The following is a 25,769-nucleotide window of genomic DNA, read 5'->3' on the forward strand; positions in this document are numbered from 1 at the left end:
GTCATGTCAGCTTTTGTTTCTATCTATGTGTCTATGTGTTTTGGAATCATTGCTTTTGCTGTGGTTCCCTCACATTGTATTTTATGGCGTTAAACTGTTGAAAACTATTTCAGATTCTTGAGCCATGTGTAAGAATTCACTGCAAAAGAATAGAGCAAATAAGTATAAAGAGCGCGATAATCCCACAGGTTGCACAGTGGGTCACACACTCCAGGTTCTGTGATTTAATCCTGTCTCTTATACGTGTGTGTAGAGTTTACATGCTTTCCCCAAGTTGCATTGATTTCTTGTGGGTTATTCTGTTTTACTTCTGCAGCCCAAAGATATTCTGCAAAAACTGACATCTCTAAAAATTTTTTAAAAATAGCCATTGTATGTGTATGCATCATGTGACGGACTAGCACCCTGTTCTGATTGTACCTTATTCTCTGACCTGTGCTACCTGGGATAGGTTCCAGGCGCCTAAAGACCCTATTCAGAAAGAGGAAACAATAATAATCCCATTGAGAGACTGAAGAGAGAATGAATGCAGCTTGGTATGACCCATTAATGAATCACACTTGGGTGTGTTTTTCTTTGGGTATGTAGTTTTGGCCGCCCCTGAAAACCTGTTTTCTTTAATTAAATAAAAACGCCTTTTATTATTTAAGATGGGACTTTGGGTACTTCGTCTTGTTCTACCAGCTTGGAAGTGAGAGGGAGGAAGACGTTGGGGCAACTTCATATGTTCCCTAGACAGGTTCTAACAAGCTTCTCCTTTAGAATCTATCTCTTTGGGCCAATTAATAACAAGTAAAACATATTTAAAGTGGCATTTCATTTTCTCTTAATAAGCTGTTAAGAAGATGGTCGAGTACTGCTTCCCTCAATAGCCAAAACTGCTTGACACTCACTTTCTTGACAAATCTGAAAGCAGGGCAAATCCTTTTGATATCCTGAAGATCGGGACAAATCATAATACGGACCAATGTTTTCCAACCCAGTCCTCGGGGGATCCCAGGCAGTCCATATTTTTGTTATCTCCCAGCACTCCCAATACACCCATGCCAGGTGTTTGGAGTTCTTGACTGGCTAGATGCTGGGAGGGAGCAAAATTGCGGACTGTCTGATTTTCCACTGACATTGTAATATATTATGCAAACCATTTACCAGAATCTGACAATTTGTCTTTATACAACACTTGTATGTATTAACCAGTGATTGTGTTATTGACAGATAAGTTCTTTCATCTCTGATCATGTGAAAAAGACACTTGTGAGATCACTGAACATTAATGGGTGTGATTCAAAAAAGCACCACTTACAGTAGGTGAAAAGATATACAGCGACTGTAGAGCTCAAGCAATATTAAATTATGTTGAGTATGTATGGCAAGACTATGAGAATATGAACCCTTTACTGCAGATGAAATGGCATTTGCTGATTCACTTATTCAGGTCTTTGGAAGATTAAATTCTAAGGCTCACTTTGCATAAGTCCTGCGGCTGTTGCTACTTTGGGTCCAGGATCCCAACATTCATGGGACACAGAGCCAAGTCTTGTTCTACTTTACATTGGTTTATTTATCAGATGCCTTTACCCAAAGCAACACACAAATGAAAGCACAAGGTCAGATAGTGACTGCAGAGAGATTTAGCAAGGGCTCAACGGTTACAATCTAACAGCCATGGGACTACCGTCTGATCACAAGCACAGCCCCAGATCCACCAAGCCACAAAATGCCCCGAAGCTTAGCAAGATGTTGAACTGACATTTTTACTTATTCAAGATTAAGATGCATTTTATAGATCCCAGGGAGAAATTCTAGCACAGAGCAGCGAGAACCTAGTGCACAGACAAACATACATGTAGTGCCAAACAGACAAGGCGCTAAAAAATAAAAACAAATTTAAATAGTACACAGTCACAAATGAAATGCCATCGAAAAAAATAAAATTGTGATACTATGTGAATGAATAAATATTTAAAAAGAGGAATAGTAAATTGCTGATGTTATATGTGCAGATAATGAAAAGATAGCATTGGACTTTCACTGTACAAGATGAGATGATTCCTGACATGTTAATGTTGGGGGGGGGGGGGGGGGGGGCACCACATCAGGATGAGGCATTGTGGTGTTTGATGGCAGCAGACGGAATCGGTCCCAAGTAGTGCCACGCTTCAGAAGGGAGCGACTCGGGGACAGGCGGACAGCTAACAAAAGGGGGCTTTATTGGGGTGCAAAACATGGCAGGAACAGAGAAGCTGAACGACACCACAAGGGGTTAAACCAGGAAGACTAGCAAACGGTATGGCGCAGACAACAGGAAGAATGACATCAATGACAAGACTGGGGAACGCAGGACTGGGAAGCACTTATATCCAAGACAGACGAGGGACCAAATGAGAGGCACCTGGACTGAGTAACAGGTGGGCAGGAACAAGAGGTAAGACAAAGGAAAAACAGGTGTGGCAGGCAGGGTGTGACAATTAGCATTTTTTAGCACACTATGGTTGAGCGAGCCTGTGGTTACATGCATATATGATCTATTTTACAGATAATAATAATAATACTAATAATAAAAATTATTTGACCAGCTGTTCATTGTATGGTGAAATCTTACATTAATACATAAAATAAACAAGAAGAGTTAAACATCGTAGCATCATAAAATGAAACTGTGGCTTCGTTACTATTTTTAAATTAATTACAACAAACTTAAAATCTATACTACCCACTTGATGGGTAGGTCCTAATGCCTTTATGAAGAAAGGCCCATACATAGAAGCATCACAGCACCTACAAATGCAAATCACTCAGGTTGTGCCTGTATTAACTTAAGTCGACAACACAGTTCTCATAAAATTCAGGGTTGCCAACTTTGGTCAGCTGGTTGGCATGACTTTTCAATTTGAGACAAGTCTGCACGCTCATTTACATATATGTAACAGTTCTATTATCTTGTATATAGTGTTTAGGGTTTGCAAACTACCCCAACGCTCTTGATGTATAGGTAATTTTAGGTTTATAATGGAATAATATAGATTTGCCATAAGGTTTCTTGTGTGAATGTGAGTCTGAAACTGTGTCATGCCAGATGTGTGAGAGCTGACAACCCTGCAAAATGTATTGCTGTCACAGCTAGACTTCCCAAATTAGATACAGAAGATCAGATTATCTCAGATAAACAAGAAACTGTTTGAGTTTTGTGAAATGAAAAAATGTATAACAATTAGAACCAGGTGCAGTTAACCAGGTTTCAGAAAGATACTAAACTTAAGTTAGTCCAAAGGTGACGGAATTACGCCTAACTGGGATGAAAAATATTTCAAAATGGATGTAGAATAGGTGACTGTGTGCCTATATATCTGTACAAGAGTGCAGGCCATAAATCATGAATTCAGAGAGTTTGAAATTCGAGAAGACAATTCGTATTATTCATGCTGGTTGTTTATAATTCTCACTTCAATAATCTTTAATAAACCTCTCAGTAGTCGCACAAGATCACATTTTCCTCTAGTTCGACATTACAGTTCATAAGTAGATAGGATGTCTATCGATACGTATTAGTTTTCGGTAGCAATCACCATGCCGTGGTGAACATCTCGAACTACCGAGAAGACGACAGTACACTCAGTGTAATAAATGTCTTTGGGTTTGTAACTTAGATTTTATAACATTTTAATGTAAAGGGGACGTTTTTTAAAATCTATTTTCATGATTTATATTTTCATTTTTTAATTTAGATTTCTTTTTATCGTAATGGATTTCAAGCTACTTCCATTTTATTGCCGCCGACACAAAACGTGATGATGATGACGATGATGCTGTTTCCATAGAAACAGGGGAACAGAGGGGACAGGAGGACCGGGAAGACAGAAACGGTAACCCGCAAACGAAGCAGCATACTTGTGCAAGGTTAATGTTAAGTACAATTTATTTTGGAGGGAAGCAGGGAAGGACCGAAAGAACGAGGACAGAAGGCATAAGAAATAAATAAATGAAAATGTCTGAAAGGATTGTCTCCTGCAGAAATGCTTATGACACCTCTTCTCTTCTTCTACAGTACTGCAATGGTAGGTATTTCCCGATACAATTTCAGTCCCTCGAGCAGTCAAATGAAACGCGATCATGTTTAGATTCTTCATGTAAATAGTGTAATGCATGTCCGTTAAGTATGTAGCGTCAGTGACTGAGGCAAATTTGGTTCATTTGCTAGGTAGTCGTACTACGGCATTTGCAATTATGAAAATATCTTTCTTAATTCCGTGATGGAAGTATATGAAGATGTTTTGAGATGTTAATAATATATTTGTAACCCTGCGTTATGAATATGCTTGTAGTCGTACAGTATTCAACAGAGCCATTTCACCTGTCTTGTATATGTTTAGTAAATGGCCATTTTCTGTTTGCCTGTTCTGGATGCCAAGGTTGAAGGAAATAAACATGAGTCTATGATTAAACTTTAAAATAATCGGTGGTAGTTAAGTACTGTAATTCTGTTATACTGAGTAATTGCTGTGTGCTCTGAAGTGAGAGTATAGGTGCCATTGGAAGGAGTGATGTCATTGGAATGGAAACAAACGGGCTCGGATTGCCCCTCAGTTATTTGTATTAATAACTTATTTACATGAAATTTCCCTTTGAATTAGTAAATTTATGGGAATTTGAAAGACCTTGTATTACAAAACATACATATATCATTAAGATAATAATGAAATTTCAGAAGTTGTAAAAAAATACTATTCTTAGATTTTTTACCGTATTCTATAATGAACATTTTAATTGGATTTTTAAATAATGTTTATGTGATAATGGTTTTAGAGGTTCTTTTTTATTAATAGAAAAGTAATTCTTCTCCAGCCAGCGTTTAATAGATGTCCTTTTGTAAGAAACTGCAGTCTTTATTGGTTCTGATGAAGAACAATTTTAACTTTTTCAGGCGGTGGATTTAGTTCTAGGCAAACGTTTTCTCCATAGATTCTGAACTCTTGCAGAGTACGGCAGGTTGTCCATGATGATTTCTTTGTGTGTCGCTGCTTTAATTTTGCCTTTTATGTTTACAAGTCACCCAATATTTTTTTTAGCGTGATGCTGCTCTGGGTAGGAATGGTGTTTCAAAGGATGGTGTTCAGTGGTATTCATGCTCAAAAAATGAAAAAGGTTAAAAAGGTAAATTGTGATTTTATAAAAACACATATACAGCTGTCGAAAACAACAAGAGACCACTACATATTTTGAACAAATCTGCCTTTTTAAATCCTGGTTTTATCGTGGTTCTGCTGGCAGAAGGCTAAGCTGAGCAACAGGATGCTTCCAGGTTCAACTTTTCTAAGACAGCAGAACACAAGAACAAGGTGAAGCAGGAGACACTGGGAAGGACCAGAAACCAGCCAGGTAGAGGGCGGAAGCAACTTTCTAATGCCAGAGATGACTGTTAACTTATCCGACAGTTTCTCATGAAGTGAAGGATGACACCTTCAAAGGGAATGGGAAACATTAAGTGCACTGCTAGGACAGTTTGTATCAGGTTCCTAGAAGCAGGACTGAAGTCCCATAAAGCAAGGAAGAAGCCCTTCATTAATGAGAAATGGAGAAGAACCAGGCTATATATTATTCACAGACGCACACTCATAAATTGAGTAATGAATGAAACAAAATATTGTGCTTCGGTCTCTTAATTTTTTCCAGCAAGGCTCATAACTCCTGTCACGCCTGGGATTAACTGATCCTGCGCTCTGATTTGTACATTGCCTTGGATACAAGTATCTGCAAGAAGAGCATAAAATCTTAGGCATGTTAGTTTACACCTTGTACAATTTCAATAGGTCTGATACTGAACTTCATAACTTATCTTTCTGGTCAGATTAATCAGTTTCTGAGAATACCTTTTTGTAGTTATATCTTAAGTGTGTCAAAACAAAGGGGGCATTTCTTCAATTAATTATTTTTTTTAATCTCATTTATAAATAAAATTGGTAGAACAGTGTTTCCCAATCCAATCCTCAGGGACCCCTGGGCAGCCCATGTGTTTACTTAAGGAGCAAAAATGTGGACTGTACTGCAGGGAACTCGGGGGGAGCAAAAACGTGGACCGGCTATGGGTCACTGAGGACCAGATTGGGAAACACTTCGGTAAAAGATGGATGGTACTTTTTTGTTTTGGCCAACAGTAAAACGCTCAGTTGCACACACCATTATGCCGTCATGTAGCAAAATGAAATGTGAAAAGGTCAAAGAGGAATAAATGCTTTGATACAACCAGCATAGCAACAATATAGAAATTACTCCGGACAATAGTTTAGAATCTACAGCTTTCTAAATAAAATTATGAACCCTGAACCTCAAGATCTTATTACCACTGCAGTTTAATTTCTAGTATTGGATATGAGACGGCAAGTTGCATAGAGCTTAAAAAATTGAAGGTCTCCGGAGGGCCTCTGCTGTAGTGTCATTGAACAAGGTAACATAATTCCTTTGGTGAAACATCCATCTGTTTACAATTCCGATTATAGCACCAGCTAACTCCACTGCAGTGTAGATATTTTTATCTTCATCGCAAGAATCGGTTAAAGATTCCAGACTTGAGACTACATGACTAGTTGGTATGTGTGGCTTCTTTATTATCAATGGGTTGTATTTTCCCACTCTTGCTGCATCCTGGGTCTGAGCCAGCAGGCAGCAGGATGCTGCATCATACGGCCAGCAGGGTGGGTGCTGGATTGCAGAGAGCCACACAGAGCATGTTACCGAGGAGGGAAAGCTGTTAGAAAAGAGTCGATGTGGCATCAGCGAGCATCCATGAAGCATATTGCGTGATGGTCGAGTGACAAGTGGAATGGCAGGTAGGGAAGGTAATAGATCAGAGTGCTAATGAAAAATTTATTAGCTTCTCTTAAGTTTCAAGGCTACCTGCTGCCTTCACCCTTTCGCGGCACAGAAAGAGGGCATGTGTGCATTTCAGTGTTTGCTACATTTGAATAATACCTACCTCTTAATGTATAGTGCTTGTTATCTCCAACATATTTTTGCTTCTTCCCTAATGCTGCTAGTTGTCTATTGTTAATGTAACTGCGTTTGAGCATATATATATATTCTGTTGTTTTTATAGTCAGGATTGCTTATATTTTGGTTACATGCAACAATTGTCCAGTCTTATGCAACCGTAATGTAAATCCAGCTGCAATTTGCAGAAGTGAGCAATTTGTGTTACTGTTAATGATAAAAATATGTTTATATTAATATTCTCTGAATGTCAGTTTGCTCATCTGCTTCAAGCCTCTTATATACAGTACTGTTCAGTTGAACACAAGGACCTACAAGATTTCTTAAGCATGTTAACGCCGTATCACTAGTACCTCAATATTATTTTATAGAAAGGGAAATTTGTACGGAGAAAGGGAAGGGAAAGTCTTGTACAGAGTTTTGCAAACATCCCTCACGTCACTTTGTGGCCTAGATGACAACCTGTCAGCGAGCAGCGTTGTAGACATGGAGGACCGCCTGTGCTACTTGGAGCAACGTGTCCAGTTGCAGGAAGATGAAATCCAACTGCTGAAGACAGCGCTGGCAGATGCGCTGCGTCGACTGTGCTGCTGCGAGGAGCAGGTTACCAAGAAGAAGGCAACATCCACCAAGGGTGAGCAACGGCTGTGGTGCCCAAGGGTGGCAGTGTTCATAAACAGGCAGTCCCCAGGTAACCAGCGAGATCCGCACCCTGAGCCTGTTATTAAGTCGGATTTGTAGGTAGGTCGGAAAAAAAAAACAACACATACATAATAATAATAATAATAATAATACAGGAGTAATACAAGTAAGTACATACAGTACTATACTGTACCTCCAACCGACGAACCACTGAAGCCATGTAATGTTTTTATGAGCGTCACAATGTAGCAATTATGTTTGTTATTACGAGCCATTTTATTTAACCAGAATTTTTAATATAATAGTCTTTATGGCAGTCTGTTCCTAAGTACGAGTTGTCTGGATGTCGGACGTTCTTTATCCGGGGACTGCCTGTAATCTCAGGCCATTGAGATTTTTTAAATCATGCTTTGCGTGTTTGTGTACAGTAATTGTATAATTTTTCTGGAAATGTTATTGCTAATTTGGAAGACAAATATTGGCAGAGCAGTTTACATAAGTTTAAATGCTGGTCGATGTATCTCCTCTTGACTAATACTTGCCAGCCAGACCCTACTATGTGGTCTTATATGACCTCTAAATGGCCTCTTTCTGGAGGATTAGAGCCATTTGTTGATTAAAGCTGGTACTTTAGGTAATAATTTATGTCTAGTGGTTACAGAATATGTCTGGTTGATTCCTGTCTCAGGACCTGATTTATCAGCGATCTTCTTAATTCTTGAAAATCCACAGTTGGTTTAAATTGTTGGCCTTTTTTGTAGGCTGGATAGATTGACACTGATGCCTTCCTCTAGGAGGGCGATTCAAAGAGTAATTTGAGATGATGGGCATTTAGTGAGTAGCCAGTAGCTCCACCAAGAAGGCTTTACGTAGAACTTGAAAGGCTGACAATGCTGCTGACATTAACATTTACACAGCCGTCACCTAAATTCTGGACTGATGTGTACCCTCTGTTATGTCAGTCCGTCAACTTTTACAAGCCTTACCTCCCAAGCCATTCAGCAATGGATATGTACAGCAGAAAAGGTTGGGGGGCTACCCTTCCTCACCATCATCACCAAAAAAGGAGGTTTCCCTGTCTATCAAAAGGTAAGTTTAGCTTATGTACAGTCTCCATTTACAGAAATGAGTGTACCAAACCTTGCCTGAAGGTGGCACTGTTGTATCATATAATGCATTCTGATGCTACTCTAAAGCTAAGTCTAGGACAGTGTTCCTCAACTTGTTCCTCACAGACCCACATTTTTTGCTCCCTCCAAGCTCCCTGCCAGGCAGTCCATGTTTTTGCTCCCTCCAAGCTCCCTGCCAGACAGTCCATGTTTTTGTTCCCTCCCAGCTCATGTTAGTGAGTACAAAAAAACTTAGACTGTCAGGACCGGGTTGAGAAACACTAGTCTAGGACATATCCACCCATCTTCCATTGCCTTTTATTCAGTACAGAGTGATAGTGGCCCTTACATACCTAAGTCTGTTAAGGTACCTTAAGGAGTACAGTGCACAAGGTACTGGGCACGTTCTTTCAGCCGGGAGGGACCCACGCAGACACAAGCGGAACATGCAAATTTCACACACACAGTTTCAGGAGCTGGAACCAAATTTTTAGCCTTGGGGGTGTAATCCTTCAGAAATACCCCCTGTGCCCCCAAGCCGGCCTTATCTGGGAAATATGCTGGGCTCTGGAAACAAACATATTACTTTTGTTCATATATATATTCTTTTTAAGGACAATTAATAAAAAAAAACCTTAGGAGCCAAGATTGAACAATAGGATTCCTCCCCGACATTACTGGGGTATGTATCAGTTTAGTCTTAAGACTTTTGACATACGAGCAATTAGCATCAAGCAACTACAGTAGCTAAATTTTCCAGATGTCTACAATATATGCATTTCTGCTTGGGGTAAAATCTTGTTAAAATGCATTTTATTTGGATTTCATTATAATGGCTTCCAGATAATTTAAGTGTTTGGTTAAATAATTAACATTAAAAACAAAAGGATATAAAAAGATAAGGACGTATCGATTATAGTGATCCGTCAGAGTTGAGAACAGAATTGATAATGAGGAAAATGACCCTGGTGTTTCTCTCAGCTCAGTGCCACAGAACAAGCAGCTCATTGTAACTACCTCTTATTTACAGACCACAGAGTGCAGCTGTCTGACTGATGAGTCAGTAATTGAAAAGTCCATCTGAACTCTGTAACCTTATGCCATAACAGAAAAAAGCCTTTGTGTGTGTGTGTGTGTGTGTGTGTGTGTGTGTGCGCGTGCATGCGTGTTTGGGGGGGGGGGGGGGGTTGCATACAGTAGATCACATTTAGGGACCAAAATGTAAATGTAAATGTAAATGGTAAAACCTGAAAGACATTTTTCAGGTCCCCATTTGGAAAACCTCAGTTTTAAAATAATCTGTGAATGCAAAGTAAAAATACCAGAAGTCTGGCATTTTGTTTGATTGCTTTTGGTTAAGGTTAGCGCTGGGTAGGGGTTAGGGGTGTCCCCAGCTATGCCAGTGCAATGTGTGTGTGTGCGTGTGTATGTTTGTGTGTGTGGATTAGGTTTATATTACATTTTGGGGACCAAATGGCCCCCACAATGTAATAAAACCTGTTATTTTTTACGTTGTGGGGACCATTTTTCAGGTCCCGACAAAGATTTGTAGATGCAATCAAAAACGTAAAAATGCCAAAAGTCTCGTGTTTTGTTTGGTTACTTATGGTTAAGGTCGCCATGTTGGGATTAGAGTTTTCCCCATGGAAATGAATGGAGAGTCCACACAAAGATATAATGACAAACCTATGTGTGTGTGTGTGTGTGTGTGTACCCATTTCCACAGTAGAGGGTGGAAAAGTCAACATATTTTTAAGTATGTCCTACCTTTCATTACTTTCTTGGGGAACAATGAGCTAACAAAGGCATTATTGATTTTGATGTTGGCTACCAGTTTGTTAACTGTCTTCCTCTTTATTCAAAGCAGATAATACTGCTTCTGTAGTATGAATGTAATCTTTTATCTTTATTCCTGTCGTCCTACTTGCTTTAATCTCTCTTTAATGATTTCTTACTTCCATATAGAAAAAGTATTTCCACGGAACGACTTTCCAGCAGTAGAAGAGATTTATCCTCTGACTCCCGGAGCAGGACAACTTCCTCCAGCAGTTCTTTCGGTAAAAGAGAGAGGTAACTGCACTAACCACGCATGGCAGTCCTCCTCAATATCTGGCCAATGATTTTCACTGAAGTTCGCACTGATAAATGGACTAGATACGACGGTCAGACAGACGGTAGCTTGTTCCCTTCCTCCATCTTTCCGGAGAAATGGATTTAATAGGGAAAACAGTGTGGGTTTAGTCATGTCAGTCCAGCATTAGACTGGCAAATTAATGTAAGAGCATGGAGTGTATTGTTTAGTTTAAAATAGACCGATTCTACAGTTGAAATAAAAGTCCACCAGATCTGTTTTAGTGATATTTTAGAATTTGCTATACTGTTAATTGACATCCCAAATCCTGTAAGTAGTAAGGTACAGTATCGAACACACCAAAACAGTAGTGTAAGTATTATTTAATAAACCTAAGTAGACCTTTACTCTTTTTTTTGCTGTTTTTTGCTGTTCATGAGCTTTATGTGTTGGCAGCACACCAATGAGAGTAACATGCAGGATATTGATTTAACTGCGTTGTATAGATTTTCTGACAGCTGTAGGCTAGAGGCTTTAGAGCAGAGCCTTTTATAACAGCTGCATTACTGTGCTCAATTACCTCCAGGCCCCACATGTGTAAAACATGCATTACTACTACTTCCCGTGCTGCGTATGTTAGTTTCACAAAGTAATTTCCTTATATTTGCATTTTGTATTTAATTTAAGTGATGGCGCATAAAAAGTATCAAAACCTGGTTCTTATAATGTAATTAAGTTCTTCATAGGAAGTAAAGGCGCTGTGCAGCCACCACCTCTTCCTGTATAGCTGCAAATTAAATATTTGGACTGTTAGGCATTGGGGTGTGGTCAGAGTTAAGTAGGGCTGTGTTGCAGAATCAGGAAGTGCTTTGCCATTGGCTGAAATGTCCATGTAACTAGCAGAGCTGAGGCACTAGCATTAGCTCTACAGGGAAGTTCTCTGCATGCGTCGTTTTCAGCTCTGTTTTGTTACATTGTGGTACTCACTATGAAGAGGTCATCCAGGTAAACTTCTAATTACTGCTTTGTGTTGTTTTTTTCAATTAAGGAGCTATTTTTGTTACTCAAACTTGAGTACTTTCTAATTCTAGTTTCAAATGAGCAGCTGGGGGGAAAGAAGTTTTGCATTTGCAGGCGTCTTTTTAAATCAGTTGTGAAGTAGCTGAAAAAGGAGAACTCCTTTTTAATTTTGGTAACATAATACATGTCTCTTAGGGGGGGACAATTTGTATAACTTCTTTGGTTTTTAGCCAGGAATTCATTAAGGTTTTTCCACCGAGAGCAGAATTTGTTGTGTTGCTGGCTGTTTGGTGATTCAGTCCATTTCTTGTTTTCAGACTTGATTTATGATTAAAAACAGATGCATGCTGTTTAACACCAATAGGGCTTTTTATTGGTCCAGTGCAAGTTCCTTTGGGACCATGTCTGTTGCTTTATGGAATATCTTTTTATTTTATTATATTTTTGAAGGCAATAAAATAAATTGAGGAATGTTTGATGCTTTTGTATTGAAATGCAACTTATCTAACATTGCAAAAGGGATAAAGAAACATTAAAATTTACATCAGTTCCGTTATCCCATGAAATTTGTCCAGCACCATTGGATGCATGCAAATATATGAGGAAATAATCAGCCCATCTCAGTGCTGACTCCTTTCTCTGAATGTTCCTGCAATGATAAAACTGTTTGATTTGTTTCCTTAATCATTTGACTTTAAAATCACATTTTATATGATATCCCCTTCAATTACACTTATTTTTGTTCATTGTGATACTGGGTGTAGGTTCAATATGTAAAGTTACATTAACTCTGGCTTCTGTAATCTCTGAGTGCATTTATAGATTAAATTACCATCCATTGTGCATTGTATTTTATTAGTTAGTATTATTTTCACCCTCAGTCTTCAATGTACGCCTCTTAAAATTGCATGGTGAGACAACAGGAATGATAATTATTATATTTTTTTATGATTTTGCTTCGAGGGCTGGGTTGGGTGTTTTATTGTCAGGAGCATGACTCGGACACAAAATGACTATCAGCAGATGAGATGCACATTCAGTGTGTGTGTGAATGGCCATTGTTTTTGTTTACATTTGAAGACTTAAAGCTATTTTCAATGAGCAATTTTATTTTCCCTTCCTTTTCCTTTCCTCCTCCTCCCAGTTTCACTTTTCACCACGGCAATCTTTAATTAATGGCCCCGCAATACTGTGAGTTCCAACTCCATCCTTACCAGATGTTTGTTGGCCCTTCCCTAAAACAAGCCAACAGTTAGCTGTGTTTCTGTGTCAGAAATATCTGTGTCCATTACATACTTACCATAAGTGAAGAAGACAGAAACACAGCTAGCGTTAAGTCATATTTTTTTATAAATCTTATCTACATGTGATTGTGCAGTCATGGTGGTGCTGATATGAATGATAGCTCTCTTATGGGAGCAAATACTGTAGCATCCTGGTACCAGGAAGTGGGAATAGTTTGTCATTAGCGCGGGGTGGCTATTTGAGGGATGGTTTAGTGGGCTTCCTGTCTCTCGGCTGCCATTTTGGGTGGAGTTAGACGCACTACAGGTTTGTAAGGCGTGGCTGTAGCTGACAACAGCCGTTATGGGCGTTAAAGAAACGCTCCAGCCTGTTTAGCAGTGAAACCATACAATACTGTTTTTCCTGTTGAATAGAAATATGGCAGAATATTTACAAATTCTTTCTCATCCAATTATGTATATGCTAGTAAATAAATTATTACTGCTTTACATGTGTAAATAGGTGAGATTCTTAGGACAGTTAAGTAATTATATTTTTGTAAGTTCCTCTTTATCTGAACTGTGAAAATGGCTAAACAACTTAATATTGAAAGTCAGATTCTATTATTTATCTCTCTCTTTCTCTGTAACTCACTCTCTCCCTCTCTCTCACACTCTATAATAGATATATAATAATATAAAAACATAATTAGTGTTACTAATGAGAGATAAATGATGAATGGTGCCATAGCTAGACATTGCATTGATCATGCTAGAGAAAGCTAAAAGAAGAGATGGTACAAGATGTAATAACAGGGAAATTATTTATTTTTCCTCCTGATAATTTGTTAATGGATTCACACTGACTCCATTGGGTCTCACCACTGGCCTTATTGATTTTTAGTGCTAAGCCCAGAAATGTTTGAAGCCGTGCATGTCTGTTAATGTCTCTTACTTCCACTTGGTTAAAAAATAACTGTATGCTAACTTACTGCATTTAGCAGATATTGCATTTCAGTTGTATATAATTAATTTACCTTGTACTGTTTTTCAGCAAATCCAAAGAATGCACCCTCAATGCCGGTGAGTGTCTCTGTTTCATGCTTTTCAGTTTTGTTAAGCTGTTCTCACTTTTCTATAAGCATCACTGCAAATGCTACAAAACAGATAATGGATCATGTGTGTAGTAGATAAGAGTTTACATGGGAAACGTGTCGTAAGGTCCTTTATCTCTTCTCGTCTTTCAGAGGATGGCTATGTGAAGATGTTCCTCCGTGGGAGGCCCATCACCATGCATATACCCAGTGGGCTGAGGGAGAACTACACTCTGGACATGAAGCAGGAGCTGCCGGAGCAGAAGCTCAGGCTGGGCTGGGTGTATCCTCATCTTGCTCAATTTACTTTGCGGAGCAGAGCACTTTGACAAATGCTGTTATGATGGTTTATAAGACTGAGTTCAGTTTTAAAACATTGCATCTGCGTAGGACAAGTGGGCATAGAAGATGGATAGATGGATGGACTTGTATTATACGCGCCACAATTCCATCCATTTCCATTCTCAATTAATCACTCAAAACTCAAACTCATTAATTATCCCAGGTTAAGAGAGAGAAGTTATAATGTAGAAAGCAAAGCATTACTGGTCCTTCATGAACACATTTTCTCCTACTGCAGATGAATTTGAGGAACCTTAATATCAGTTGTATTGATTGTATTGGCCACTGAATAGTAGAAACTGGTTGAACCATTAAATTTGATAACTATTGACGCAGGGATTTACGAAGAATAGAATATGAAAGTGATACTTTTTTCATTCCCCTGGGGAACCTGCTTTCACCTGTCCCATCTTGCTCCATGAGACACAAGGGGTGCCAAGAAAATGTCCAATTTACTGTAACGCAGCTTTCTGCCAGCCTTTTGCTTATGGTTAATTGCGCTCCTTAACCTTCAGTAACCTAGGTTGGGGTACAGGGGCAGAGACTGCCGCAGCAATCTGTATCTGCTTCCCACGGGCGAGATCGTGTACTTCACTGCCTCCGTGGTGGTGCTCTACAATGTGGAAGAGCAGCAGCAGCGACATTATCTGGGTCACAATGATGACGTCAAGTGGTAAACAAAACCTTCTTACACTTTATCTTACTGTTTAATGAGCTGGAAATAATTTCCCCTGTTTCCCTGAATTCGAGATTGTTTTTTCTTTTCCAAAACTTCCTGCTTTTACAGGAGGTAAATAAAGGTGTGGGCTAGGACTGCACGATATTTGAAAAATTTCAAATATCTCAATGTGATTTATTTTTTATTTTTTTTGTGATAGATGTGCAATATTGATAAAGCAATAAATAAAATTTATTGCTCTCCCAATTGTCCCAACTTGTGCCAACAAAGCCGTGCTGACAGATCATTGCTTTCACTCAGTATCACCGTTATGGAATCCAAAATATTTCCATACTAGGGAAGGTGAATTGTTTTGTTTACCAGTCCTTGTTCATTTTTCCTCTAACTTTTTCTAAAATTTCAAAAATTTCTCACAAAAGCCCCATGCTACCTATCAGTGAGTCCAACAGCAAGGACGAGTGATTATGATGCAGAGCTCATGCAACTTCAGGGGCAAACTGCACTGATTATTATTAATTATTTGTAGTTAATCAGATTATTATTATTATTATTATTATTATTAATCATAAACTGCAAGCAATTTTAATGCTGCTTCTCAAGGGATATTTGGGAAACCGTGTTGCTTTGTTGGTAGTGCAGCCACATTTTGACTGAAGTAACAATCTTCTGTAGTTTGGGAGTCCATCCAGACATGGTTACCCTGGCAACTGGACAAGTAGCTGGGACTTCCAGTGACGGCAAGGTAATTATTCTTTTCCTTAAAAAAGTACTTAGGAGGCTGAGAAGACTGCGTTCAAGAGACTCGAGCAATTCAAAAAATCTGGAAATTCAAAACTCGACAGTGATGTAATGTTAAGGTACAGAAAACAAGTTTTTATATATTAATGCACATTTGATGTCATGCATGAGTGTGGCCCTGTGGTTACAGCAAACATCAAGGATTTTCAGTTTGATTCTGACCATGGGTCTGTGTCTGAGTAGCTTATATTCTGTGTGGTGCAATTAGTACCCAGTATTTCCAATTTTAGTTGACACAAGTTTTCAGCAGAGTGTTTAATACACAGCGCCGCTGTTATATGTCGGACATTAAATTGCCAAAGTACTTCCACGCCATCATAGTCTTTTTACCTTGTTTATCTACAATATCTCCTTTTTAAGAACATGTTGTAGCTACTGAGCTGTCACTTTCGCCTACACCCGAAGTTTCCTCTGAGTGAGTGCTAATCTCACCCATGACTCGTGTAAATTAGCAACACAGCATATGGAATGCTCCACTAACATCAACCTCGCTGTGTGCTTGTTGGACATTGGTTGTCCGTTCAAAGACTCCCATGCGATTGGTTAGAATTGCGCTCATTTCTGTGACCTGATTGGCTGATGCGTGCTATCAAGCAACATTATTTATCGGAAGTTTGTCATTTTCTTATTTATATTTTATATAACTTCAGTCGGTATATCGTTTATATTGCCCAGCCCTATTATTTTTGCAACAAAAGCTCGTATTTTATAAGAATGAAATTCGCAAGTTATGACGTTTATGTTTAGCAGTTGCATTTATCCAAAGTAACATACAACTGAGAAAACAGGGTCGGCCAGTCTCTGTAGCAATTAGGGTTAAGACTTACAATGATGACATCACTCTGCCAGCCCTTGTATTTGAACTTGGTACTGTCTGTTTTTGCCTAGCAACTGCATCCACATATCAGGGTGTGGGACTCGGTCAGCCTGAATACCTTGCATATCATTGGTGCTGGAGTGTTTGATCGAGCCGTCACTTGTGTGGCCTTCTGCAAGTCGGTAAGCCCAGAATTTTAAGACGAATGAAATCATGAGAGATAAATCACACATTTCATAATGTATCGGGTTTCTGACAGCAGTAAATTCCATTGCTGGTTGCATACTCTTCCTCCTGTAACTTAGAATGGTGGAGCCCATCTGTGTGCGGTGGACGATGCCAACGACCACATCCTGTCTGTGTGGGACTGGCAGAAAGAGAAGCAACTTGCAGATGTGAAGGTGCTTAAATCAGATCTTTCTTCTAACAGTGTGTTTAATGCACGAAAAATAAGGTGCATAGAACCAGTAAACTAGTTTACACAGTTTTTCTCACAGTGCATTTACGTGTGAACGGTAAATATAGATCTGCACATTCCTTTGCTATTTTTGGTATCTGAGCACCTTTTAATTTAACAGTGTTCCAATGACTCCGTCCTGGCTGCTGCCTTCCACCCAACTGAGGCAAACATGATTGTCACTTGTGGAAAATCCCACCTCAATTTTTGGACCATGGAAGGGAAGACACTTACAAAACGACAGGGCCTATTTGAGGTAAACCTATATGCACTGAACAGGGGCGATATCATTAGACAGCTACTTATAGTCATGTCTATTCAGTTCATCATTCTTCAAATGAAAAAGTTCATGATTGGGTACTGTGAAAATTTTAATTTTGTTTTCTCTGTACAGAAAAATGAGAAGCCAAAGTATGTTCTGTGCCTAACCTTTGCGGAGAACGGCGATGTCATCACTGGGGACTCCAGCGGGAATATCTACATCTGGGGAAAAGGTTGGGGGGAAAAAGCTAATACTTGTTTTGGTGATACAGGATTTGCTCAGTCTAAACTACTGGAACAGTGTGCCAATTGGTCCAAGCCCCTTGCAGTAAAAAAAAAAATTAATATTCAGTTATTTTCTAAGCAGCAGAGTATTACCTCTGGATCTATCCAAGCTGCGTCCATAAAACCAAGCAAGACCCTGATGAAGATTAGTTGATCCTGGGTTTACTATTATACAGGGTGGTGCTAGGCAAGAATTAAGTCAGCCTAGACTATATTTTTGTTTTTTCCTTATAATCAGGAAAACACTGTAGCCTTACACCAGTTTCCCTCTCAAGGCACAAAAACATGTATTTAAACGAATTGGTGTTTCTAAATTCCCCTAAGTGTGGGGGTGTCTTGTGATGTCCTGGCATTTCCTGCCTTGTGTCCTATGCTTTCTACTATAGAGTCCGGGCTCCCAGCTGTCCTGTACTATGTCAGCAGCCGTGCAGGATGGATGGATGAAAGTAAAAGTGCAGCATTTACAGGGCTTGCATAATTTAAATGTTTATTTTCTCTCTGGCAGAGAATCAAAATACTGCCAGCAATAATGAATCATAAATGCAAAAACATACTGAACAAATGCAACTCTTAAATAGACACAGTAAAATTGGCCAAACTGGGCTGTTTTCGGCTTGCCGTAATTGATTATTTTAAACACAAAAATGATGCACAGACCAGACCCTGAATATTAATGCTCTGAATAATAAACATGTTTGCAAGTTCTATTGTACAAATCACTCTCAGTAATGATTGGAACAGATAAATGATTGCACTCGCATAAAATAGAATTTTTTATTTAAATTACTGTTGCTGTCATCCATAGTGTAGTCTCAGTTTTTAATCAGTTCTGCGCCAAACAGCCCAGTAGATGGTGCACGGTGCTCTGTTCCTGTTCATTCCTGGCATGTTGTTTATTAGTCTTGTATGCTGACTGGGGATTATTCATGAAATCTGACCTGTCTGCCTTCCAAACATGTATCCTGTATAGGGTCTCCGGGAGTTAATCTTGGGCAACACAGAACAGATGGACACACTGATTATACACATTTATATGCGTGTAATCATATAATGTTTGTTATTAATGTATATTAAAGCTGTTAAGGGATGTTAGGATGTTAAGGTACACTTATATGCTGCTTATGAATGTTCTATGAATGCATTATGCAGGTGCAGTTAACGTAAAGCGTTACCTTAAATTCTATGTATCAATGTTTCCCAATCCAGTCCTTGAGGACACGCAGACAGTCCACATTTTTGTGCTGTCTTCGCTCCCAGTAGGGAGCTGTGAGGGTGCACAACTGTGCACTGTCTGGCAGGGAGCTGGGAGGGAGCAAAAACATGGACCGGCTGTGGGTCCCCGGGGACCGGATTGGGAAACACTGACATATATTTATTTGTTATGGCATTTTGAGGATATTTAATTTTTTTTTTGTGTGCATTTGATTGGCAGGTGGTTATCGGATTACTCAGGTGGTGTCAGGAGCCCACGAGGGAGGTATTTTCGCCCTGTGCTTGTTGAAAGATGGGACTCTGGTGTCTGGCGGTGGGAAGGACCGAAGAGTGGTACAGTGGAATCATGACTATCGCAAGCAGAATGAAGTAGAGGTAGGCAGCTATTAAATAGTTAACTTTTGAACAATTAAACAACACTGTCCTTTTATTGAAGGGGTTGTGCAGCATGACGCTCATGGTCGATGGGCAGTATTGGGCAGCGCTCTTTGTTAATCTTTAAGGAAACCTAAACATTTAAGGAACTAAAATGTTGTATGAACATCTGTTTCTGTAGCATCGCTAAATTATTCATTGCGCTATATTTCAAACTTCTGGTGTTATCTCCCCTGAAGTGTAATTTTTACCAAATACTATTATTCTCAGTTTATGAAAGGGTGCTTAATATTTTGGAACCATGTGATTGAGGTTACGTAACACAAACTTTATTTTGCCTTACGTTGGGTTGTGGGAGAGCTTTCATTTTTAAGGGAGTTTCATTTTGGTCTCATTAATTACAGGTACCCGAGATGTTTGGCCCAGTTCGCTCCCTCGCGGAGGGGAAGCAAAACGGGCTGTTTGTGGGGACGACCCGCAATGCCATCCTTCAGGGCTCTTTCGCTGGAGATCTCAGTCCCATTGTCCAGGTACACGAGCAGCATTTTATACCAATGTTAAATATTACATGATTATCAAATATAACCATAATGTTTTACATACACTGTCGCACAAAACTCGATTTTGACATCAAATTTGAATCTCTCCCTCTCTGGAAAGGGGCACACTGATGAACTCTGGGGTCTGGATGTTCATCCCACCAAGAACTGGTTTGTAACCTGTGGCCAGGACAAACTGGTGCATGTCTGGGATGCCACTACTCACCGGCCCCTGTGGAGCAAGTACATCGAGGTGCAAAGCTGTTTGATAGTGAACTTCAGATTCAGTTTCACTTCCTGATAACGCCGCATAATCAACTACTGTCTTGTCCCTCGTGTCTTTTCCAATTACCCTGTAGGATGCTGCCCGGTGTGCGGGTTTCCACCCCAGCGGTGAAGTTGTTGCAGTGGGCACCATGACCGCAAGGTAGACCGTGAATATAGAAGCTCAGTGCTGAATGATTTATAACATTTGGTAACACTTAAAGCAGTCATGATAATGCACTATAGACACCTTCATAATATAGCCATATTTATAATATTTCATGAATGCATTATAATGCATTATGAGGCTTTCTTTAGTGCATTATATGTGACTGCTTTAAGTAAAGCGTTACTGAAATTTTGTTGTAATTTTATGTAATGAAAAATGCTGTTCCTGAATTATAAAATTAATTATCACAATAAACCAAATAGATGGGGATGATGTAAGTATTAAATATTAAATGCAATACTTATGCCCATTTCATATCTTCTGATCAGTCGCCACTATCTCGCCGTATAGAATCACAATACATATCTGCTTATTATTCCTTTTATGTGACTGGTATAGGAACCATAAAATACAACCAGGCTGGGATATTTTTCAACATTTTCATGTCAATTTGCAGGTTGATATAGCAGGGCTGCCAACTCTCACACGTCTGACATGACACTCCCGCTTATGCAAGAAGCCTTACGGCAAATCTATATTATTCAATTGTAAAACTAAAATTAAGATTGCGAGCTTGACAGACTATTTGTCTCATGCCAACCAGTTGACTGAAGTTGGTGACACTGACATAGACTGGAATTCCTCCTGGTAATCCAAATGGCAGACCAAAGCCTAACAGAAAATTTAAAATAGGAAATGATAAAGAAATAAAGAAGAACATTCAGCTGGAAGCGTCAAAGGGGTTTTGTGCCTTGCACAAGTCATTATTAGGAAGTAACTACATTGCTGAGCTATTTTTTTTTACCATAGTGGAGATTACATTGAAAGCTGGTTTAATAACTCGTATAGTAACACTCTGCATAGCCTCTAATTCTGGGGCCCCCATGGGAATGTCGTAATGTGTTCTTAACAAAGCCTTAATAATGGTAACCAAGTAGCAGCATCTGCATTACAAGCATTACTTTGCTCATATGTACTGCTACTTAAATGCTGATGAGTAAGCTCGTTTGAGTCAGCGTGTGGTCAGGACCTCATAGAGTAATATACTGAAAATGCTAGTCTGCTGACACGCTTTGTGATGACTGCAGATGGTTAGATGTGTGGTTAAGATATATCTGGCTGCTTTGCATTGAACATGCGATGAGAGCGGCTGAAGAAATGTCTAAAGAATCTCGTTCATTTTACTGCTGTTCTGGTAATTAAGAAAATGTACATTCACTTAATGCTTCCTTGTGATGTCTGGTGCCTTTTTGGAATCAGAATGAGGTTTATCGGCCTTATAAAGTTCACGTTTAGGAATTTGGCTTTGCATGGTGGTTGCATTGACGTGCAACAAACGGCAAGTGGAGTACAGATAGGAATACAGAGATAGCATTACATCTTCTCGTAATCAGCAAGAGACACAGCATTAAAACTTAAATGTACAGCGCTGAATACAAGCAGTTGTGATAATATACTTTTGTCATAGTGGGTATGTACTATCAGTTCAGGAGAGCCACTATAGCAAGAAAAAGCTGGTTTTGTGTCGAAGTTCTTGGTGTTAGTAGCTGGGATCTAGACCCAATAATGACAGGCTGAAAATGCAGTTAGCAGAATGTGAGGAGTCGACAGTGATTCTGCAGCTATTAGATGTTACGGAAAGATTTCAACTTGTAAACAATGGGTATGAATGCCTAAAACACAGGTACTTTAGCATGGTAAGCCTTTACGTACGAGATCAATTCTGACTGCTGTAGATGTTGAATGTCCATTCTGACCCAATTGCTGTTTATTTTGACCCACTTAGGTGGCTGGTCCTCGACACTGAAACTAGTGACCTCGTTTCCATGCACACCGATGGCAATGAGATCATCTCCATTGTCAAGTATTCACCAGGTAGTGCACCATATTTTATTTATTTGTTTATTTATGTATTTATTTCAAACCTCTGAGGAATCATTGTATTATTTTCAGTATAAGGAAAATATATATTTCATTATTGTGATGTCCAAAGTGTGATGTCTTTAGTGCATGTTAGCATTGTTCTGACAGAAAAACGCATTGTTTAATTCAGCATGGTTTCCTGATGCTTGCATGCCTTACCGTTATAATTAAAAATACTAATAGAGATGTAATGTATTATTCCGTAAGGAGGCAGGAACAAGTATCAGCTTTTGCTGTATGTATCACACGCACAAGCGTGTGGTTTTCAAATTTCACAGATACTCATTCTCAGTCTCAACCATTGAGTTGCATTTTGTAGGTGAAACAAATTTGTTAGAGGTTACAATATTAATGTTACATGTTACTATAAATGCACTTGTGTAGAATTACTTTAAATTACTTCACTGGATGGATGGATGGATGGATGGATGGATGGATGTCATCTCAAGTGGGATGTGTATCCAGCAACATATCTAGTTCAATATAAGATAGCTGACAGACAATCTTGGTGCTGGTGTACTTTTATTGGGAAACGAAATGTTCCCAAACTGCCCATTATGACTGACCGTAACCAAAAGTTAGTCGTAACCAACTCAAAGCCACTATTAGCATAATCTCGGGGTATTTACGAATTTAGGTTCCCCCAGTGTCAATAAATGTATTTCATTCATTGTGTGTAACAAACCAAAAATGATGTACCAAATGGTACATGACACACACGTGTACCTTTACAGCCCTGTAACATTAACAATGTAGCTAGTGACCAACACAACTGCCATTTTTTGAATGTAGTCTACTTTTGTATTTTAGTTGCATGAAAATTTCTATTCATAATAAATGCAAAAATAAAACTGACTTTAACGTCTTTAGCACCACATCTGAAATGAACACCAAGTCTTTAGAGAGCGAATGTGACATTTTGTCACTGTATTTCAGTAAACATGACCGTAATTTGGGGTTACTTGGTGTGTGTCTCAAGTATGACATTTAAGTAAATTTCCACTAATTCAAAATGTTTATTTTTAAATAGATGGGAACTTCCTTGCAGTGGGATCTCACGACAACTTTATTTACATCTATGCGGTAACAGAAAATGGAAGAAAGTATAAACGATTGAAGAAATGTACGGTGAGTATATTTTGCCTACTTCCGGAAGCAAAAGCACGTCTCTCAACAAACTTCTAACGAGTCTCCCTGCTTAATAACAGGGTCATTCCAGCTTTGTGACCCACTTGGACTGGTCCAGTGACAGCCAGCACATTGTCACCAACTCTGGCGATTATGAAATCTTATTCTGTGAGTTTCTTCTTCAAAAATGTCTGCATAGAATTCACTTTTACTGAAGCATGAGTTGATGAAAGTTTTTTATTTTTTAAATGAATTTGTCAGGGGAATCTGCAAGTAGCAAACATGTGACGAGTGCAGACGCTTTCCGGAACCTGGACTGGGCCACCTCCACCTGTATTCTGGGCTTCACTGTCTTTGGTAAGGCAAAATCTGGTTCTTTTAGATCAAATCAATTCACATTCAGGTGCCAGGCATGTGTCCTTATTCTAATGGAGCTTTTGTCTTGATGCAGGCATCTGGCACGATGGTGAAGATGGCACTGACATTAATGCTGTGTGCAGGTCACCTGACAGCAAACTCCTGGCGACTGCCGATGACTTCGGCAAAGTCAACTTGTTCTCTTACCCTTGTTCACAACCACGTGTAAGCAAAGTTCTCTGTGTATTACCTGTTCTTTAGGAAAACATTCTGTGTTTAACTGAAACTTTAAGAGTAATTCCAGCGTAACACAGCATAATTCTATACTTTAGAAAGTACCCATGGTGTTATACAGTAGTTATTATGTAGGATGTATTTTTATGTCAACTTATGCTAATTACTTTAAAAATACTGTTTATATAATAATGTGTTTATTCACTATATATTGTGTTTATATATGTATGTATGTATGTATGTATGTATATCTTTATATCCTTGTATACAAATTCTAGATATATTATGGTGAATGTTTTTAAGTTTTCAGCCAAAGAATTGTACTGATTTTAAAAGCCCATCTCTTGCAGCACGACTGTAAACGAACCAAAAATCAGGTAAATTGGTTCAATATGTAACACATTTCCCATTGATATCAATTTAGGCACCTGCCCATTCTTATGGTGGACACAGCAGCCATGTGACCAACGTTGCCTTTCTACTTGACAACAGTCAGCTGATCTCTACTGGCGGAAAAGACACAAGCATCCTGCAGTGGGCGATCAGCTAAAGAGAACTTGGTGCATTTCACTGAAGCCTTCTTTCCTCTAGCTGGCAGTACTGCTGTGCCTAAACCTGTTTCTTAACCTCATTCTGCTGTCTGAGTGTACTGTACTGTACTATGCTGAGTAGCCACTAGATGGGGCTGTGGCAAAAAAGGAAAAGCATGCGTAGAAGAATAGTTAATGCTGTTGGGAAAGATAAAGAAGCTTCTGCTGTCATTTCAAAAGTGTGTGATTCTATATCTACATATATACATATATCTATATATACAGTGCTGGTCAAAGGACTGGACACACCTACCCATAGAGAGGTTTATTTGTACTATTCTCTACATTTTAGAATAATTATGAAGACATCAAAATTATAAAATAACATGTGGAATTATGCACTGACCAAAAAAGCATTTAAAAAATTATTTGGTGGGTGGATCGGGCCGGTATGTGGGTTGGAATGTCGGCGGTTCAAAGCCCTGGGTTGATCCCATCATGGGGCCCTTGAACAAGGACCCTAACCTCAATTGCTCCAGGGACTGGCTGACGCTACTGTCTCCTCTACACCAGATCCATGAGGTGGCCTCCTGGGATGCATTTCCAGCTATCCTGAAGGAGATCCCACATATATGTTGAGCTCTCATTGGCCGCTTCTATGGTCAAATGCCTCCAAAACCATCTCTACCGTGTTTAGGTCAGGTGGCCTGGTCATGTGGTGTGACAGTATCACTTTTCCTTGTAGGTGGCTTGGCGTGTCCAAACTTTTGCCTGGTACGGTGTGTGTATATATAAAATCAGTATAAGTAGACCTGAAATTTAAATATCTAAACTTGATGTGATGCACAGAACTGTAATCCTTGATCTTTTAACATAAGTATAGGATTTGGTCCTTTTTTCTTAGATTTTCTACCTGAATAAACATATATAAACTGTTTAATTTCAATGTTCATGCATTAAAAATGCAATAAAATAAAAAGAACCATGTATATTCATTGTCATACCAGGTTATCAACAAATATATAAATTTGTACATGAAGTCCTAAATCAGTCTCTTTAGGGAAAAAAACACAATGCTGTTCAACCACACTTAGTGAATATTGGTTTTAATATGACTTTCTGTACCATATCAAATTTCGGTAACACTTAAGGCCATGTTCTTAGTAACTTATAAACACATAATGCATTATAAAGCATTCGTAAAGAATTATAAACATGGCTATAAATATTTAGAAAAAGGCATAACACATTAGCCA

At 39.0% G+C, this 25,769-nt stretch overlaps 1 protein-coding gene across 3 annotated transcripts; it reads left to right on the forward strand.

Moving 5' to 3' along the window:
- Nucleotides 1–2,225: 2,225 nt before the first annotated feature.
- Nucleotides 2,226–25,502, forward strand: eml2 (EMAP like 2). 3 transcript variants are annotated; one of them, XM_072701198.1, is made up of 23 exons: nt 2,226–2,425; nt 3,819–4,055; nt 7,439–7,618; nt 8,589–8,715; nt 10,701–10,805; nt 14,104–14,132; nt 14,297–14,426; nt 15,009–15,158; nt 15,837–15,906; nt 16,851–16,961; nt 17,085–17,180; nt 17,358–17,492; nt 17,631–17,730; nt 19,215–19,369; nt 19,774–19,899; nt 20,030–20,161; nt 20,268–20,335; nt 22,128–22,216; nt 23,295–23,392; nt 23,473–23,560; nt 23,654–23,749; nt 23,844–23,974; nt 24,408–25,502. In XM_072701198.1, exons 2-23 carry the CDS (start codon nt 3,980–3,982, stop codon nt 24,531–24,533), a joined length of 2,418 nt encoding a protein of 805 aa, XP_072557299.1. In that variant the 5' UTR covers nt 2,226–2,425; nt 3,819–3,979; the 3' UTR covers nt 24,534–25,502. The 3 variants fall into 3 exon arrangements, with proteins under 3 accessions (XP_072557299.1, XP_072557300.1, XP_072557301.1); XM_072701199.1 differs by lacking the exons at nt 2,226–2,425; nt 3,819–4,055 and adding an exon at nt 4,790–6,824; XM_072701200.1 differs by lacking the exons at nt 2,226–2,425; nt 3,819–4,055; nt 7,439–7,618; nt 8,589–8,715; nt 10,701–10,805 and adding an exon at nt 11,665–11,811.
- Nucleotides 25,503–25,769: the final 267 nt, after the last annotated feature.

This window comes from Paramormyrops kingsleyae, chromosome 17 (assembly GCF_048594095.1).
Source record: "Paramormyrops kingsleyae isolate MSU_618 chromosome 17, PKINGS_0.4, whole genome shotgun sequence".
Taxonomy (NCBI): Eukaryota; Metazoa; Chordata; class Actinopteri; order Osteoglossiformes; family Mormyridae; genus Paramormyrops; species Paramormyrops kingsleyae.